Raw genomic sequence first — 18645 nt, forward strand, 5'->3', positions numbered from 1 at the left:
GAATCACTGAAGGCTTTTTAATTTCTATTTTTATCTCAGTTCTGAGATCAATATACACCCAGAACTCCTTGCAAGTCTGGTTCTTTGTGAGATATAAGCAGAAGGCACAAAGGAACAAATCTTTGGCTCTGCCACAGACCCAATTTTGCTTAGAAAGCTTCATCAACTCTTCATACACATTCATTAAAACCAGACTCCCCTCAAAGCATCAACATGGAATGACGTTCCTAAGCTGCACACAGCAGGAGTGGAGCCCACATCTCCTCTGCCTGCAATGTGATGCTCAGGTACAACCAGGATGAATACAATCTTTTACAGTACAGCAAATCAAGAAGTTAGAACCCCCCAAAAATCTCAAAAACCATCTGCTTTTTGACTTATCTAAAAATGCACATCCAGCTTTTTCGTCCCACCCTTGGCCTCTAAGGAGGTGGGTTACAGGTTCTGTTGCCTTCTCAAGCAGCTGTATGTTCCTCAGCCTGATGAAGGAACTTCATCCAGCTCACTGCCCTCAGCTGGCTTTGGAGCGAGGTCTGAATGCACAGACACTTCTGCATTCCTTAACTGCCGGATTTTATCCTTTATTTGAAGCCCATTCTGGAAGAGCACCTGTTGCAGTGCTGCATGTGTGTACTGAGAATTGTAGATGCCTTAGTGCTCTGAATGTCTTTATGAAATAAAAGCAAAACAAGTCATGACCAGAATATTCTTGACAGCATTAAGCATGCCACACAAATCCATATCCAATACTTCAGCTCTGAAGGGTATTATTGCTAACACTGTGCTCCCCTTAGCAGGATTAGTAGGAGGTACTTAGCAGTTCATTGACATAAGAGCATCAGCGACAGCCATGAAAGACGGGAGCTATGGAATGAGGTGCAAAGAGCTAAGATTAACCCAAGAATCAGGCTGTAATTAGCAACCAAAAACCAGACCCCGAATGTCACCTGAATTCAGGTAAAACATTCTTGCATATTACCCTCCCCATTTTGGCTACCAAAAGTGCACTTTTCAAAGCAGCCATTACTGTACAGAGCAGTATTACATAATTTAAACCAAAACTGAGAAAGCACTTCGGGAAAGTAAAGTAACAAAACTTCCTGTTTTATATAGAAATCCATATATACGAAGCAACCTCTTCTGCCTTGCAAATCTCCGACTCGTGTGAGCAGACACAGAGGCCTCCCTTGTGCTTCCTTACAGCTTCAGCTGCTGCTGAAGGTCATGAATTGACCCTGCGCTGCTTTGCAGTTTCTCTTGCACCAGTGGGTCTTCTTCCAGTTTGACCATTTCAAGCACTCCCTTGGTTCCAAGGATACATGGGAGACTTAAGAACACTTCACTGTTTATATTGCAACATCCCTGGAACAACACACAAAGAACAGTGTCACACGGTTACTTGTACGTGCCATCTGAAGCATGGACGTACACAAAAGAATTGATTATTTTAATTAAGCGAGGATATTCCATCATACGGCGTTTGGATGGGTCAAATTCCAGTTATTTTACATACTCTGCAGTGGGTTACTGTATAGAAACTGGAAAAGATTACGGTGCAGATAAAAATTTGTGAACCATGCCACACTTGGAGTTTTCCAATACAGATATATCATATCTCTATAACACAGGCAAAGTTTATATTATTAACACCCATTCCTTAGGTAGAACAAGCAGGGACACTTGATAGTACGGTATCATTAGTTCTTTTAAGACTGACCAAAATAAAGTAAAAAAATATAGCCAAAGAGAGCTATCTGGGGAACATTTTTCAAATATTGATCCCATATTTACTTTGTGAGAGAATTCATTCAACTTATATCCCTATAATTCAAGTTTACACAGTAGACTGTGTTTATTTTTAGGATCTGTATGGGAAATTTTAAACTGGAGAGTAACTACAGAATGTAAAAGACTTGTCACCCCTCTGTATCTGAATTTAGTTAAATTGTTAAAAAACTGTTAAAAACTTTATTTGAAACATAATGATGAAATTAGGTACGTGTTTGTACTCGGAAGAATAAGCAGCAGCTTCCCTGCACTGGGACATGCAAATCACCCTTTTGAAGGCTCTAATTTCAAGGGACAAGTATATGTTTCTACATGGGTTTTCTCGTCGTACAAAGTGACTTAATGCTTCAATGAAGCCTCTTAGGGTTCATTTTAAACAAAGTTCAGTCTATAATTTTAAGTTAACCAAAGCTTCATAACCTTCGCCTCTAATTAAAGCATCAAGGAGTAAAAAGGCAGCTGTTTCAAACCTGGTCAAATAAAATACTGGCAGAAATGCATTTTGTACTTTCATAAAAGATACTGAACTCTTTCAGCCTCTAAAAAAATCTACATTCAATACTAAACACTCAGGAACTGCAATTCACACATTTCATTTGCCAAATCCAGCTATTGCAGGGGTGCTGGTCAGCAACCTTGAATGTATTTCCCTTTTGGACTTGTATTTTTGGGAGAATAATCCACTTTTAATATTGGTTTCAGATTAAAGCAGTAACTGATTTTTACCCATTTTTGGACTATATTTGAAAGCTGTGGTTGGAAAAAAGCAACAGCAGTAGCATTGCTTCAGACATGCCTGTCTGCTAAAATCAATGGTCACATCCAGTATAAATAATATAATTACACTGCCAACCAAAAGATATTAATAAGACATTTACCTTTGCCAGAGTGGATATAGAATGAACCTTTCTTCTATCTTTCAGAATGCTGTCAGTCAAATCAGCAACTGAGAGCCCAACAGACCAAGATCTCTGACCTTTTCCCTTCAGAACTTCCATAGCTCTATATATTAACCAGGAAAAGGAGAAAACCACGATGTTTAGATTTTAATTATTCCTATTTTGGTTTATATGTAAAACCCAAAAGACAGATTAAGTGCACCATATCAGGTATAGTATACTATAAAAATATGATTCTCTGTTTTGGAAAACAACAGAATGGAATAAAGAATTGCTTTAAAAAATTTCTTTACAATACTTTTTACCCGCAGTAGTAACAATTCTCTTTTCTGTCAAGAGGTGTAACTAATACACAGCTAATTGAATCAGGTAAATTCACCCAAAGCTGTGCTTTGCTTTGAAGCAAATGCTTCCAACACAAGCTCTGAGAAAAGTGTGTCAGAAGGCTTGTCTATTTTTTTTTTTTTTAACACACAACTGAACTGGCAGCCTCTGACATTCCAGTGGATATTCTGGTGTCTTCTCCTTAGATTGCCACAGGCACAACTTTATTAAGAACTTCAGAAAAACAGTGACCATATACACAAATATAAAGGACAATGACAACATGACCTACAATCTGCTATAAACTCAATGTATGAACATTTTAGAGCAAAGTTCACCCAATTCATAAAGAGAAAAAGGAGAAACTCTGCAAACATCAAGTACCTAAACGTGAAGAAAAGGAAAGGGTTATAATGGCATTACCTGTTGGCCACCTTTTCCCTTGAGTTACGAGCAGCCATTCCTTCTGTTTGATTTGCAGCTAAATTATAACTGGTCCACGATGATACTAAATAGAAAAAATCAATGCTTAAGTGCATATCTAAACAGTGACTAACACAGGTACCAGATAAGGTGAGGAAAAGAAAAATAAAAAGAAAAATTCAGGCTTTCCAATCTTTCCTTCCTCCCCAACTACCCAAATGTAGATGACAACTTTTTAATGTTCCCTGGAGTGATGAAATAAACTCTATAGTAGCACCTTGCCAGAGACACTTGCTTAAAGATGATTGAAGTAATGGGTAATAATTGTTAACAGTAGCAGTAACCTGCCATATATTATACCACATTTCCTTCCTCTTTCAGTACCTCTAACCTGTATTCTTACTATATTGTTAAAGCCAAAAAGAAAACCAGCATGAGGTTGGTTGGGGGGTTTTTGTGGGTTTGTAATTTTTGGTTTTTTTACTGTGACAAATGTCAAATACTTCTGCTATCACTCCAGGTCTACAGACTTTGGTACACACCAAAACTGTCTTACTTAGAACCATTATGAAAATCTACCACTCATTACTTTTCTTATTACCTTCATTATTTTTCTCAATTATTCTTTCAATATTCAATTACTCAAGCATTGCCAGGACATTACCTGCTCATAGTTATAAGAAAGTGTCGCTTTACCTTTGTCTTCCCCTTGTTCACCAATAACCCAGGCATCTTTTGCCAGCACCTCTGCTTTCAAAAGGTTTGTCAGTATGTACTGAAATCTCTCCGAGTCAAGATTGGCACCTACTCCAACCACTCTGCTTTTGGGAAACGTGCTCAGCTTCCACGCCACATATGTCATTACTTCAACTAAATGTGAAAGGAAAGGATGTTGCCAATGAAGGACCACTCACACAATTCAACACAACTGCAAACTCTGAATCACAATTACAAAAAACTCTGGACCAAGTTGTTTACTTTAGAAAATGCATAAGCATGTAAGAACATACTGGTAGTTTATTTCGACCTAAAATACCAAGTCAGGTGGGGAGGAGGTGAAAAAAATTCACAGCCCGAGTAAAGTTTTAAGAGAAATCAAGTGAAACTTCAGAATAAGCCACCACACTTCCCTATATCAAAAATCTCACAGGCTTGTACATTTAATTCAGCCAGTGTTTAATTTATTTTCATTTGGCAAGCACTCTCTGCTCCATCTCCACAGCCCAAAAATAGTAGGAAGGTAAGAGTCACTTGAGAAGTAGACACAAGGGCTGTCTTCAATGCATTTACAGGACAGAGGCTCACACTTACTCCTTTCCCTTTTAAGTAGTGATCTTGCTTTGTCTTAGTTCATAGTATCACTGACCCAACAGATTTAAACCTTTCACCAAAATATAGCTGCAATATTTACTATGAACACTATACTTTGTATATTAGTAGCCTGTGAGTGTGATCATATGGCACATAACACACATGCATCTGTCCTTCCTGCACAGGGGAAACGTGTACATAAAAATCACAACTGACAAGGCAACAGCCAATGGATGTGAATCTTGTAGACACAGTCAGGTCGAAACTACATACAGAAACATACAGAAATACATACCTTTTATACAAAACAAAGTATACTATTTTCTTTTATCTTGGTAACAGTAAAGAAAAAACCCTCAAAGACAGTGTTCTGCTCAAAGCTGAAAACGAAAACATCTTTCAGAGTGGTAAGAAGTTCTGACTATGTGAGCGTATTCAGCAGTAACATATTTTTAAAACAGGCCAAAGAAAAAGCTGTGTAAGGGACAGAACATTTTGCAAAGTACCAACATACCTGGATGAGAAGCAACAAGGAGAACAGCATTCTGACTGTAGTGTGATATTGCTGGAATAATTCCTTTGAACAAATCCACATTGCTTTGTATGACATCGAGGTAAGTCTGAGCATTACCCAGAGAATTAACTGTAACTACCACGACTTTTGAATCAGCAGAAGCAGAAAAATCTGAAAATACAAAGAAAAGAGGTTTTTAAAATTTATGTCATTCTATTGAGTCTTGGATGCAACACGAAGAGCCATTCTAAAGGCTGAACTGCAGCATCCAGCTTAATTAGGGATTCTTCACCTCCTGTCCCTCCCAATTTCCCCAGTGTGGAATTTGGGGCACTTCCACAGCACCTGTAAGACACAGCTCTCCCACAGAACTACTTTCCTGTTTTACAATTGCCAAACACAGAAGGCAGACTGCAATTTGTCCAAGGTTACATGGTAGGGACCAGCAAAAAATCTAGATAGCGTTGACAGATAAACTTTTCCAAGTTTTCTTGGCAAGAGAGGAAAAAAAATACATCTCTGAAAATCCTCCTTCATTTTTATTCCAATTGTTAAAGAAGGGGAAAGATTTTACTCCTAATTTTTGATCTTATACCTCACTCAAGGACATGTAGACAATCATAAAAAGCACTTCAAGTCTGTTTATTAACTCCAGTAAAAACCCATGCATTTATTAGCCCAAGGAAACACGCAACCACGTTTGCTGCAGGAATTTGTAAGTCAAAGCTGCCCTGAGCAGGTAACTTTGAACATCTGAGTACCACACAGGTGATCAGCTTGGGCACAGCAACAAGGTGATTTGACTGTTGCACCACTTCTGGAACCAGCTGATGCCAAAGCAGAGGCCTAATGCACTGACAAACTGGAAGCATACTAAGTAGGATATAATTAATATCTGCTTGCCCTAAACCTAGATATAAGCATACTAAAATAACAGGTGGCAGTGTACAAGCATTTTGTAATACTGTAACACTACTCAGAGCACAGCTAGCAACAACATACAAGCTTTTTGTACCACAGCTAAATGTAAACAAATAATAGGCGACCACAAAGGCACAAACAGATTTGTGATACAGTTGCACAACCAGGGTTCAGGAAAAAAGTGTGCTAGCAGTAAAACCTGCAAGATAAGATCAAAGAATGTACAGCAGGCAACGCCAGTTGCAGAATAAGCAACAAAGATGCCTGGTGGAACCAGAACAAGTCCCTGTCTCGAAATCAAGATAAATTACAACAGAAGCACAAGAAAGCCCCTCATTTCCTCTTGCAGAGGGTGCAAGGAACATGCAAACGTGACACAGAAGCAAGGAAGAATGGGGAAGTTGCTCATTTCAGTTTCAGCTTTCTCTGTGGAAGAGCTTCCGAGTTGCACCGCCCCAAGCTCTGCAACCCAGCCCAAAGACTGTGGCCATCATCACTAATTAGAGAGACATGGCATCGACTCTGTTGAACTGCACGCTCACAGCTAACTGAGGACAAGATTTTTAAGAACTCAATGTTTGAATATGCAGTGACACTGATTAAGAACTAACTATTGGCATGTTTAATGAACATCAATTTAGAAAAGCAGAACTTTGAAAAATTCCTTTATTTATCAGCCTTTTTTACACTGGTCTCACAGCTCTCTCCCAATTCCCTAACATACATATATTTTTCCCCCTTCTTTCCCTCTCTCTGCTTCTGACACTGAAGTATCAGCTTGGCTTCTATGTATTTCTGCATGAGTCCAATCTCAGCATCAGCCTCTTACCCTGGAAGCACAGACTAACATACTTCCACCTCTATAAACAATAAAAAAAGCCTGAAATAAAAGCTTTCGAGCTTTGCTGAACCTTCCTTTCCAATTTTACTCTGAAGAGACAGAGGAGAGCGAGAAGCTATGAAAAGAATACATCTTTTACAAAAGACAGCCTGTATGCCTCTCTGTCTCCCCAGGTGTCCTGCTCTCATTAAAACAAGCACAAGCACACACAGAACAGCACTCGCTCCCATTCCAGAAACAACATCCAATACCTCTGCTGATCTCCACATTTGGCAGAGCAAAGATCTCCAAGTCCATGGTCCCTCCTTTTGCTGCACCTTCAGAAAGATCCAAAAGAATCACCTTGTCTGCAACACCCTGTATGAATAAAAATAACACAGATCAACAAGAAAACAAACTGAAACTTGTGGGAGTAAGGAATAAAACCCAAAATTCCTCCAATTCCAGTGTTTGTTGCACTGTGTACAAACCAAACAAAATTACTGACCAAGATTACAGTCAAATCACAGGAAAAAGAATTTAGTTTAGGAAAACTCTCCTTTTCCAGGGGACTAGGAGATCCCAATTGTAAGAGGCCACCACTCAGGCAAGAACCCTTTAATTTGTAAGGATTTTCAAAGTAAGGGAATTCAATATTCAATCCTTTGACTTAAAAAAAGCAGACTGAGAAAGTAGGGCAGAAATTAACACTTCTGCATGTCTGTAAGTTAACTGAAGAGGCAAATGACTTAAGCAGTGACGGGGCTGTTAAAACTGCTGAAGTATTTCTTAGTGTCAGACACTAAGAACTAGACTGGAAGCCTCTCTATTAATCAGGTCTGTTGCTATTTTTATACTATTTTGTAATTATGTACCTTTGCTGCAACTGCTAGCACACATGCAATGCCAAGATCTCCAGCTCCAACAACAGTAATTTTATTAAAACATCCTTCATTTTTGCCTCCAATTTTACTCCTTGATTTCATGTCAGTCTCTCCTACAAGTAAAAAAAAAAATCACAAATTTAGGTGCTGATCCACACTGTATTAATACAAGTATTGCCGCTTCATAAAGGATCACGGTTGTGCCAGAGTTAAATCAAATTACACAAACCTTTTAAAAACAGTGGTCAAGCCTGACTGCAGAAAATTCATCACAACCTGCAAGGTTGTAAAACACAAATATTCCTCTTTAGATAGGAATGTTTTTTCACTAAGTAGAAATATATGAGCATAACAATAGCAAGAAGTTAGACACTAACATCACACAAACAATGCTCCCTTTGCTACTGTTAGAGATGTGAATACATACCATGGTCAAAAAATTTGTAAAAGATTTCATATTTTGAAAAGACATGCAAAATGGAATTTGATTAAAATACAACAACCTGAGGTTGCTTAGCCAATGCTACTGGCAACACAGTGATTCTTATTCTGAGTACAATGCAGAGAGACTCGTAACCAAAACATTTAAGATTGATTGCCTAGAAATGTGTATCATGTGCACACCACGTTTGAGCTCACAAGCAGTTTGTGTACACAATTACCAGAAGAAACAGCAGAAAAGGGTTAAAGGGAAAGGTTTGCACAAGCTGCCACAGATCACCATCCGTGATTGCACTAAATAAAGGAAGAAGAAAAGACTGACCTGAAGAAAATGCATCAGGATGAAGAGTAACAGGACTGGAGCCATAAAACACCCAGGTACGGAGAACCTGGGAACTGTGAAATTCAGGAATTTTGCCCAAGACTTAAAATGGGTGAGATAAAGCAATGAGGCAAAATGCCAAATTGCATCCACTCCTGAAGGGTACAAAACACAAGTCCAAAATCAGCTTGTCAGCGCTGAACAAGGAGAACTTAAGACACATGAAATGAACTCCACAGCCAGCGTTCCTTGTTCTCAGTGCTGCACAGCAGTGACTGGGGTCAGCTGGGTCTCAGGGCTTGTGACTGAGTGTGAGATCTTAGACAATGCATGACTGTGATTAGGTAAAATAACTTGTTCAGAATAAAATCACATCTCCCTTCCATAAAATCTCAGACTGAGTTTTCCTGCAGTAATTTCCAAAAAATTAGTAATACCAAGTCTACAGTAGTTTTCAGTAGGCTTAAATGCAAACATCCAAAACAAGCTGCTTACTAAATAAAGAGATTCTGAGCTCTCTGTTCAAAGAGATACTTTTGACTACACAGAGAAAACAGAAAACACTGTGGACAGGCAAACACCAAAAATTCAGATATTAAAACTGTGTAGTGTTCTTTGTGATATCAAGTAATAACAATAAATGAATATATGAAAGAACATTAGAAACAAGTTCATGAAAACATCCACACCTTCTGTAATTTTTGCAATGTAGGACAGAAGTTCTGATTGCCTGGCTGCATCAGAGGATGACAGTGAATACAAAGGGAGCTCTTCCTCAAACTTTGCAATCATTTCCTTGATTAATCCAATGACAGTTGATTTAGGCTGAAATATAGCAATACAGAAGACAAAACTAGCTATTTCACATAGTGATACCAGCTGTGAGCTCCCATAGTTACACACAGTTTAATCAAATCATAAATATTGACACTCCTAATATTTACACGAACATTTAAGGGAAAGAAAAGCATCACTTTTTGAAAAGATCCTTTTACTCCATACTTCTATTTGGAAAGTAATTTAACAAAAAGGAATTCTAAAATTGAAATTAGCAGTGTAACTAATTTTTGAAGGCATCCATGAACATATGGAAACCTTTGATATAGCCACATCCAGCATCACAAAAGGGACAAATCCTAGCTAAAGGAAGGATAGTTCAGTCTTCTCAGATGAGCTTAACTGTCCAGAGTTCTTGCAATTCAGCCCTTCTTCAGGCAAAATACACAGTGAAGTCAGTAAAAGTTCTCATAGGAATGTCTGTATCAATAAAGTAAAATATAGTCCATCCATTTCAGAAAGCTGGAATTCATCAAATCATTTTTACTGGTCTGGCAGTCCCATTTAAGTGAGTAATTTAACACAGTGCACAGAATCATTTTGCAACAGCATTGGCTCTAGAATCTCTGTGCTGTTTCAGAGCTCTGCCGACAGAGACATGCCCAAAAGGTAGAACCTGCCACTGAACTTTCCTAGGGATACTCAATTGGTCTAGTCCTATGACTCACTATTAACAGCAACAAAGTATCATGAGGCTTGCACTGCTTTGGAACAAACTTGGTCCCTTTTCTTCAGCTTAAAATAATTTTCCTTCAAATCACTTACAACTTCCTTTACAATTGCTTCGAACTGCCTGAAAGCTGTAATTTCAAGAGACACAACATTCTGCTTCTCTTTGCATAACTACTGCATATTTAAAATTAACAAAAAAAAATGCGGAAAACAAAAAGCCCTGAACCTTACTCACTCCACTCCACAGATCTCAATATGATACCATGCATTGTTCCCAAGTACTTCCCCCCCCCCGTCAGCCACTCCACCTCTTACATGGCTCCAGTTCTGCAGGTAGGGCAGATAAATCCTGCCATGAGCATCAACATGCTTTCCCACTGAAATGCCCATGTTTGCAGTTGGCTTCAAGAAGCAAATGGGGGGAGCAAAGGGATGAGAATCCAGAATCCACAGCTGAATAGGTATGTTATAGGAATTACCTGTTCAACACAAAATAAAAGCCATTAGTAACTTCTGCATTGGGAAGAGGCACTAAAAATCAGTCATGTGTGTGATGTGATTTACACTTCATAATAACAAAGAAAAAAAGCCTGAGAGATAGCTTTCCAGATTCACACGGAGTATTTATGTTACTTAGGCTAGTTAACAAACACAGACTTGTCTGGATCAACTTGCAGTGCTACTGATCGTGGCTTTCTTAATATAATGCTCTGTGGTTGTTTTGCTTCCCAAGGTCCTCTTATCAGCCAACGTGTCCTCTTTTCCCAGCAAAGAAATCACTTAAAGGTACCATTTCATATTTATTTTACGACTTAACAACTAGTGCAAAGAGGCAGCTATTAAGAACTTTACCAAAGTTAAAAATAAAAAATTACCTACTGGTTATTTTTGGACACTGCCTATACAAGCATAGGGTTTGTATATATAGAGTTCACACAACCTCCATTAGAACCAAAGAGTTTGCCTACACAGTCTCAAACTACATGACTTTTTAATAGTTAATTTTTTAATTTCAGCATCTGTTTTTGCATCTGCACCTGTTTTTGCGGAAGTGGCTTCTGCCAATTCATGCAAAATCCTTTCTAGCCCTCTTTAAAGAAGCTGCACTACTGCTAAGAGGCAGCACTCAACACATTTCACAATTAGATTCATAACCGGCAAGAAAATTTGATTTATCTTACCATATTTCACTGGAACAGTACCACTAAAATTCAGGAGGTCCTTCTGGGATCCATCTTTGAAGGCTGAAATTAAAAATGTGATTTTAAAAAATAATAAATGCTTTCAAGTCTGTGATGGTAATCCCATCTGCAACTACCAATACACAACACCAATTTTTCTTTAGAAATCAACCACACTGCCCCTGAAAGAGCCAAGACTAGAATGCTACAAAGGTCCCACCTCCCCTTTTCAGTATTTCCTTAATGGAATCTTAATGAAAATTGCATCATTAGTCTGAAAAGCCCTTGTCCTGGGTAATTCTGATGTTGCAGGAATTTTCAGTCAGGCTGAGGGATGCTGGAAGTACACTCTATAAGATACAAACAGCAAAATGCTTTCAATACAATCATGAAAAATGGGGAAAATGGTGTTACATATAAAGATTTTAAAACATCAATCTTCTATAATTACTGACAAGTTGAAATAAAATGAAGTGAATAAGTCATTGAGGCTTTTATATTTATGCACTCTTAGAAGAGTCAAAGTAAAGACAGGAACAAAACTGAAAGATATTCACACTCTTTAGGTTCTGTTATACACAGTCTGAATCTATGGCAAGTAAGAATCCCCACAATTAGTTCAAAGTAATTGTATCACTTCTTACTGTATGTGTTCATGGAGAATGTGAAGTTTGGGTATGTCTTGCTAACATTCTTCAGCTCTTCTATGGTCAGGTCTCTGAACTTATACTGGGAAGGGGGAGGAAAAAAAAAAATCAGGAAAAAAAAGTTTCACTTCAAAGGCTTCTTTCTTTACCAGAGATAGCAAAAAGGATATGAGACAAGGCAGAAACACAAGAAGGGGAATGTAATAATTACTTGTGGTATTATAAGTAGTTTTGATGTGAAATACATTATCAAAAAGAACTGATTACAAAAAGGCTTTAAAAGTATCACAGGTCTGCTGTTGCTGCATAAGAACTCAAATTCTGAACATTACTCCTTACATACCATTTCTTTCCATTCACAGCTGTGTGAGCAGAGGTTTAGTAAAGTTTAGTCTCCTCTGCACACAATAACTAAAAACAATATAAAAACATAAACCTCTTAGAAAAAGATTATTTTATTGCTGACACAGTAAAACTCAGATCCACCTGCACATATTTTAGAAGAGTTTCATAAGATGTTGATTGCCACAAACATACTAAGTGTAAGTGATTAGCCTCTGAGATTTTTTTTTTCCATTTTTATACTGTCTTTGAGAGCTGAGAAAATTAATCACTGCTGCTTGAGATTGTCCCCAGCCAGTCCAATACCTGAACTTCCAAGAGATTTGCATCCTCCCACATCCCAAAGTTATGAACAATTTTCCATTTCCTAGATTAAGGCCTCTGCTTCTCATTTAGGAAACCTGGAGTTGTTTTGGAACCCTTGCCTAAGCAAACAACTGCAGCCTGACAGTGGCTTAAAGAGCTTCTCACTGCCCTGGAATACTTGTTACACAGTAGTAGCTTAAACCAAATTTGTCTTCAGTCTGGTACCCCACCAGCAATGCTACAGCTATGGGGATGTTTTCCATTCTGTACAAGAAAACACAGAGCTACTGAAAAGAAACACCTTTTAGTCAGCTTCTCCCCATTCAGTCTTACAGGATACTGCAAAGTCAGGCAAGAAAAAAAAAATTAAAAAATCAAATCTGCCCAAATTAGGAATGTCTGCACAACTTAGATTTAACACATTTTTGGAAGCGTTGATTCACCTGGTTGTGAAACCAAAGCCATCTTTCCCCAGCTGGCCCCCTTCTATTCCTAATGCAAAACGAGGCATTATTCCTATCAAATAGTTTGCCCTATTCCAAAGATCAGAGGATTTATGAGGTGAGTCAGACAGACTTCGCTCATTCCCACCTGAAATTATCTGGCATGCCCAAAATTTAAATACGCCCACCTCAGCATCTCACATGGAAATTAAAACGCTCAGAGGGATGCTACAACAACACGTCTGTGTTCCCAGGGCGTGGAGGTGCTAACGCAGGGAACGCCACCAAAAAAAAAAAAAAAAAAAAAAAAAAAAAAAAAAAAAAAAAGTGAGAAAAAAAAAAGTTACCAATTCCCCGCTGGATTGATAACTCCGAGTGAACAGGAAGGTTGTAGCCGTGAGGCACGTCCCGAGTCACGGGAATAAATTCACGTGCAACTTAAAGCTCGGTTGCGGACAGGGCAGGGACGGGACGGGACGCGACGAGACGGGACGGGAGTCCTTCACCAGCCACCACCACGAAACCTCCTCCCTTCCCTCCCAGCGGCCGTTTTGGACCCGCAGGACCTTTCCCTTCCCGCCTCCCTTCCTCTCCCCCCATCCCTCAGCGCCGCCTCAGCGCGGGGACCCCCGCGCGCCCCCTCCCCTCGCCTGCCGCGCGCGCACCTTCCCCAGCTGCCGCCTCAGCGCCTCCTCCGCCAGCGCCATGGCGGCGCGCGCCGCCTCCCGGCGGCCCCTGCGCGGCACCCACCGCCCCTCAGGGAGGCGGGGTGGTCCCGGGCGCGGCAGCGGTTCGGTTCGCCCAGGGAAACGTGGAAAAAACCCAAACAAACCAACCAACCAACCAACAAAACCCCCCGTCATTTTAATTCTCCTTCTGACGCACGTGAACGCTTCAGTACGCGACCGTGGCAAAGAGCTTCTGGGCCGAGTGCCATTTCCACCCGCCATGGTGTTGCAAAATGTGGAATAGGTGGAGATTATCTGAAATCAGGATATTCTTTTATGTAAGATGTTTGCATACTTTCAAGCCTAATCAGCAAGAAAAGAGACCTAGCCAGTGTAGGAACAGGCAGCATCCAGCATCCCCTAGACAAGAACATCCAGGAACTACCAAGCTTTAAGGATGCAGTAAATCAGCATGTTGTTTATAGAATCATAGAATATCCTGAGATGGAAGGGACCCATCAGGATCATCGAGTCCAACTCTTGGCCCTGCACAGGACACCCTAAGAATCACACTGTGTGCCTGGAAGCACTGTCTAAATGCTTCTCAAACTCAGACAGGCTTGGTGCTGTGACCACTCCCCTTGGGAACCTGTTCCAGTGACCAACCTAAGGAACCTTTTCCTGATATCCAACCTAAACCTCATTCAGCTTTATGTCATTTCCTCGAGTCCTGTCACTGGTCACGAGAGTGAAGAGATCGGTAACTGCCCCTCCACTCCCCCTGATGAGGATATTGAAGACCACAAAGACCCTCAGTCTCCTCCAGGCTGAACAGACCAAGTGACCTCATCTCCTCCTCATAAGGCTTCCCCTCCAGACCCTACACCATCCTCATGGCCCTTCTTTGGACACGCTCTAATAGCTTAAAGTCTTTTTTATATTGTGGTGCTCAAAACTGCACACAGTACTCAAGGTGAGAACAGATAGCAGTTAGCACCCCTTAATCAAGGACATTCTGGAACTAACAAACTTTAAGGATATAGTAAATCAAGATGTTGGTGTATGTATGCCTTGCTAACTTGGCAAAATACTCAAGGTCCACGTATCCTATAGCTGAACTATTGTCACTATAATACTAAAAATCACACCTAGAGGTCAGAAAGCCCCCTGCCAAGGTGAAGACCTTTCCCCTGAGCATGTGTAGAAGTTAGCTGGGGTTACATAACTTTTATGGAAATTACTAACCAATCATAACGGGGGGTCGTGCTTGGAAAGCTACCAGTTCTGAATTTCTGTATATAAATAATGGCGTGGAAATTCCAGTGGAAAAGAAATAATCTCTCCAGGAGCCCACTTAGACACGTTCTATAGGACAACAGGCAAGGGTATGCCAATACAGAACAGAGGTTTTGCAGGTTCCCCGCATGCTACTCTTGAGGCAACTCCTTGTCAGGTGCGCATCCATGAGAATGCCTGCCACTTCCTGCATTAGGAAAACGAAATCTGCAGGAAAACATGACAGAGCCCCTATGGGAAATACAGATGTTCCTCCAGCAGGTCTCTTCTAGCATGTGATGGCTCCAGGCAGTTCTCAGTTACTATCTTCCTCCCCTTTGTATTTCTTCTCTCAGTAAGTTAACACAAATTTGAAATCTGGTTGTGCACAATAACAGAGAAGTAATCTCTGTAAATAAGACCATACATAGATATTGTAGGGATGTGGGAATTTCTTCCCTCTGTTGATAGTATCAAAACTGATTTGTATCTTTATGGAGTTACAAGCATGTAAATACAAACCTGGCATGAACTTTCCATACATAAATCTACCTCTTATTTTTTAAGCCTCCCTACCACACAGCAGAAATACCAGAAAACTGCCTTTTGCCAAGCGGGCCATGCAAGTCTGATGTCCAGTTCAGAGGGAAACACAGTAGGTTCAGCTAGGTAAATGGTGAGAAATGCCAGTTCTGTCCCTATAACTACAGAAAACTGACAGATTGTAGCAGAACAGACCAAGAATAATAGTAGTACATTTCTACAGGGAGTAAGATCTCAAGAAAGCTCATGTAATTTTTTCTTCCTCACTAATGTGAGGCCTGAGGCAGATATTAACCAAGAGCACAGGTTGTTGGTACAGCCATAGCAGTAAATAATTAGGTGTAGAACAACCTTTATCAAGCTTTTCCATCATATGTATTGTTTACTGATGCTGATTCTGTTTCTGTGCTGAAATCGCTGTATGTGATGTAATGAAAAATGTTGCAGTTTCAGTGTTCAGTTTGGAAAGTAGCAGAGCCACAAAAAGAAAAGAAAAAAAGGAAAGCCACAAAACTGGGCCGCTCAAGATCAGTCCCTCAGGAATTGGCATTGCAGATTCCAGCAAGTGCTGCACATTGTTTGCCCAGCAAGCACAGTACATCTTCGGTCATGAAGTTCTGCAAACAACTGAAATACAGTCATTACCTTTGGGATGTTGTTTTGTGAGTAACACTGAAGGAGAAGTACTGTGAGGCAAGTTCCAAATAAATCTGCCTCCCTGTAAAACTGTTAGCTGTTTTATGCAAAAGAAGGTCACAATACCATCAGCAGAACTCCTAAAAGAATTATTTTTAGATTTTAAGCTGTTGCTGCATACTCCACTAACAAGGCAAAACTTGAGATATGCTTTTTTCGAGCACAGGCTTTTTGCCAGAATAAGTTGCTGTAGTTCAGCAGAGGTTATAGCAACTTACACACACTGAGAATCTGCTTTCCACCCCTCTGAGCTTTCTCAGTGAATCAGCATCTGATTATTTTAAAATATTACTTTTAAGACACAATGTTCTCCATCTCAAAAGTAGATATATAATTTAGAGCAGATACTTTAGCTTCCAGCTTTCCACATTCAATGTAACTGAGCTTCAGAAAGGAGATATAGACAGACAGTTCAGAGAAGATAGGCTGATCTTACCTTTTCCTGCAGCAGGATGCTGGGACTGCTACATATTCATCTCTCCTGCACTGCAGAATCCCAGCTACCTGGATTCACAACAGCATCTTGTATCTGGGGTTGTGAAAGCCCATCTGGAAGCAGAAACCATAGCTTGGCACTTAGGAGGACAATGCCCCATGGCTGCAGCAGCAGTGGGACTGGTGGAAATAGCCAGACTGGCGCTCAGCCCCTAGCAAGTGCCAGGTGGGGCTTTATGAACCCCATGGTGAGGGGGAAGGAGGACCTCTGGAATGGGCAAGACATAGGGTAGGATGCCAAACTCACCACAGACTGGCTCTCTGTGAACAGGTGATACAGTGAGGATCAAGTTTCCTCCTTCCTGGTAGTCTCACTTCTCCTTGGTCCTTTCCTTGAGGTCTATATTTGTGCAGAACTGCTGGTACCTCCAGGAGAGTGTTTGCAAGGCAGGATGCATGAAAGGGCAGCAGTGACCTGGCATGACACCTCCAAGCCCCCAGCCCTACTCTGCACTGTATGTGCGAGGCCAGGTGCTGTGTCCCTCACTCCACCTGCCCAGAGAGGCCCCTGCCCTGAGGAAGGGAGAATGGAAGTTTGTCTCGGGGACTGCCATCAGTGTAACCTTGCACACTGTGCTCTCTGGGCTGGTGGGTGCTCTGACCAAGACCCTCAGTAAACAAGGGGAAGTATTCTGGGCAGTCTGGGTTCTGTGGTAGAAGGAATGGTAAATTAAAGCTTTACTGGGACCTCGAGAGTGCTGGTCTGAGACACATGCAAAGGCAGCTGCCTTCACCTCAGCCTCCTACAGACCCTGTGGCTATGTGCTTTTTTGGAGCTAGCAAAACCTATGTTACACTGTTACAGAATGATCAGCTTGAACATTTATCTAAACACTTTTAAGAGATCATTTTTTTTCACAAAGGTCCTAGCACAGACTAATCTTTGAGACTACAGCATTCCTTTTAAATTTTTAATCTCAAGCATTTAAACTTTAAATTTCTCCCTATTTCATGGTAAAAAAAATTAGGAAAACCTGATAGATTTTACACTTACTAGCAGGTTTGATGTTTGGAAACACTTTTAAAACCTGTGTGCACACATAAACAAAATAATCATAGAAACCAGAACAGTGACCACATCCCCTTGGCAGTGATTTACCACTACTTTCTTAAGAACACAATGGTAATACTATTTCTGTTCAAGGCTTAGAGGTCACCCTTGACTAAACTTATACCCAAACTACAGATGTAAATTTCTTAGTACTCACTGTTCAAACTCTCCTTTAAATTCAGAGCTGGGTGGGTCTGTGCCCTCTGACTCAAAATCTTCTCTTTATGTCATTTGCAATGAATAACTCTACATTACATTAACAGATCCTAATGCCAGCTAATCTCTAGGCTAATGATCTGCCCACACAGAACACAGCCTTGCTACCCCACGTACCTCCCTGTACCAGTCCTCTGATGCTGCAGAAATTTTAAGATTTGTAGCAAAGGTGGATTTTTAGTATGGCTGTAAAGTTTCTCACACAAAACCAAAACCGCCTTTAGCCCTGGAAATATCATGACCTAGAGCACTATTTTTCTCAGTGTTCACTTTTGTTCTGAACAACCAGTAAGTCAGCTGTATGTGTGTGAACTACACTGTGACCATTTTATATGCCATCACTATCACTTTGAAAGCACAAACCAACCAAGGCTGGATTTAAACCAGCAGCTATGAGGTACATCAGACCTCACTGCCAACTCCATAGGGCAGCAAAGAGGCTTCCACATATAATTAAAATTCTACTGCAAGTTTCAGCATCTCTCATGCAGCTTGTAAACACGGCTCCTCCCAGCCCCGGGCCCCATCGTGCACCATACGCTGCCATCACTCCATTCCCTTTGTACACACAGCTGGCAAACAGAAGCCAGGTTAATAAAGGGTTTGCTGCCTCACTCATTTTGGCT

At 40.5% G+C, this 18645-nt stretch overlaps 1 protein-coding gene across 4 annotated transcripts; it reads right to left on the bottom strand.

Moving 5' to 3' along the window:
- Window positions 1–33: 33 nt before the first annotated feature.
- On the bottom strand, window positions 34–13821 carry UEVLD (UEV and lactate/malate dehyrogenase domains). Of its 4 annotated transcripts, none has more exons than XM_032690720.1 (12): window positions 13741–13821; window positions 11982–12066; window positions 11338–11400; window positions 10472–10635; window positions 9337–9472; window positions 7876–7997; window positions 7273–7378; window positions 5260–5430; window positions 4131–4304; window positions 3435–3519; window positions 2667–2790; window positions 34–1362 (listed from the first exon to the last, which is right to left on the bottom strand). In XM_032690720.1, the coding sequence occupies exons 1-12, from the start codon at window positions 13780–13782 to the stop codon at window positions 1198–1200; spliced, it is 1437 nt and encodes a 478-aa protein (XP_032546611.1). In that variant the 5' UTR covers window positions 13783–13821; the 3' UTR covers window positions 34–1197. The 4 variants fall into 4 exon arrangements, with proteins under 4 accessions (XP_032546611.1, XP_032546612.1, XP_032546613.1 ...); XM_032690721.1 differs by lacking the exon at window positions 13741–13821 and adding an exon at window positions 13423–13651; XM_032690722.1 differs by lacking the exon at window positions 13741–13821 and adding an exon at window positions 12471–12743.
- Window positions 13822–18645: the final 4824 nt, after the last annotated feature.

Source organism: Chiroxiphia lanceolata, chromosome 6 (assembly GCF_009829145.1).
Source record: "Chiroxiphia lanceolata isolate bChiLan1 chromosome 6, bChiLan1.pri, whole genome shotgun sequence".
Lineage (NCBI taxonomy): Eukaryota > Metazoa > Chordata > Aves > Passeriformes > Pipridae > Chiroxiphia > Chiroxiphia lanceolata.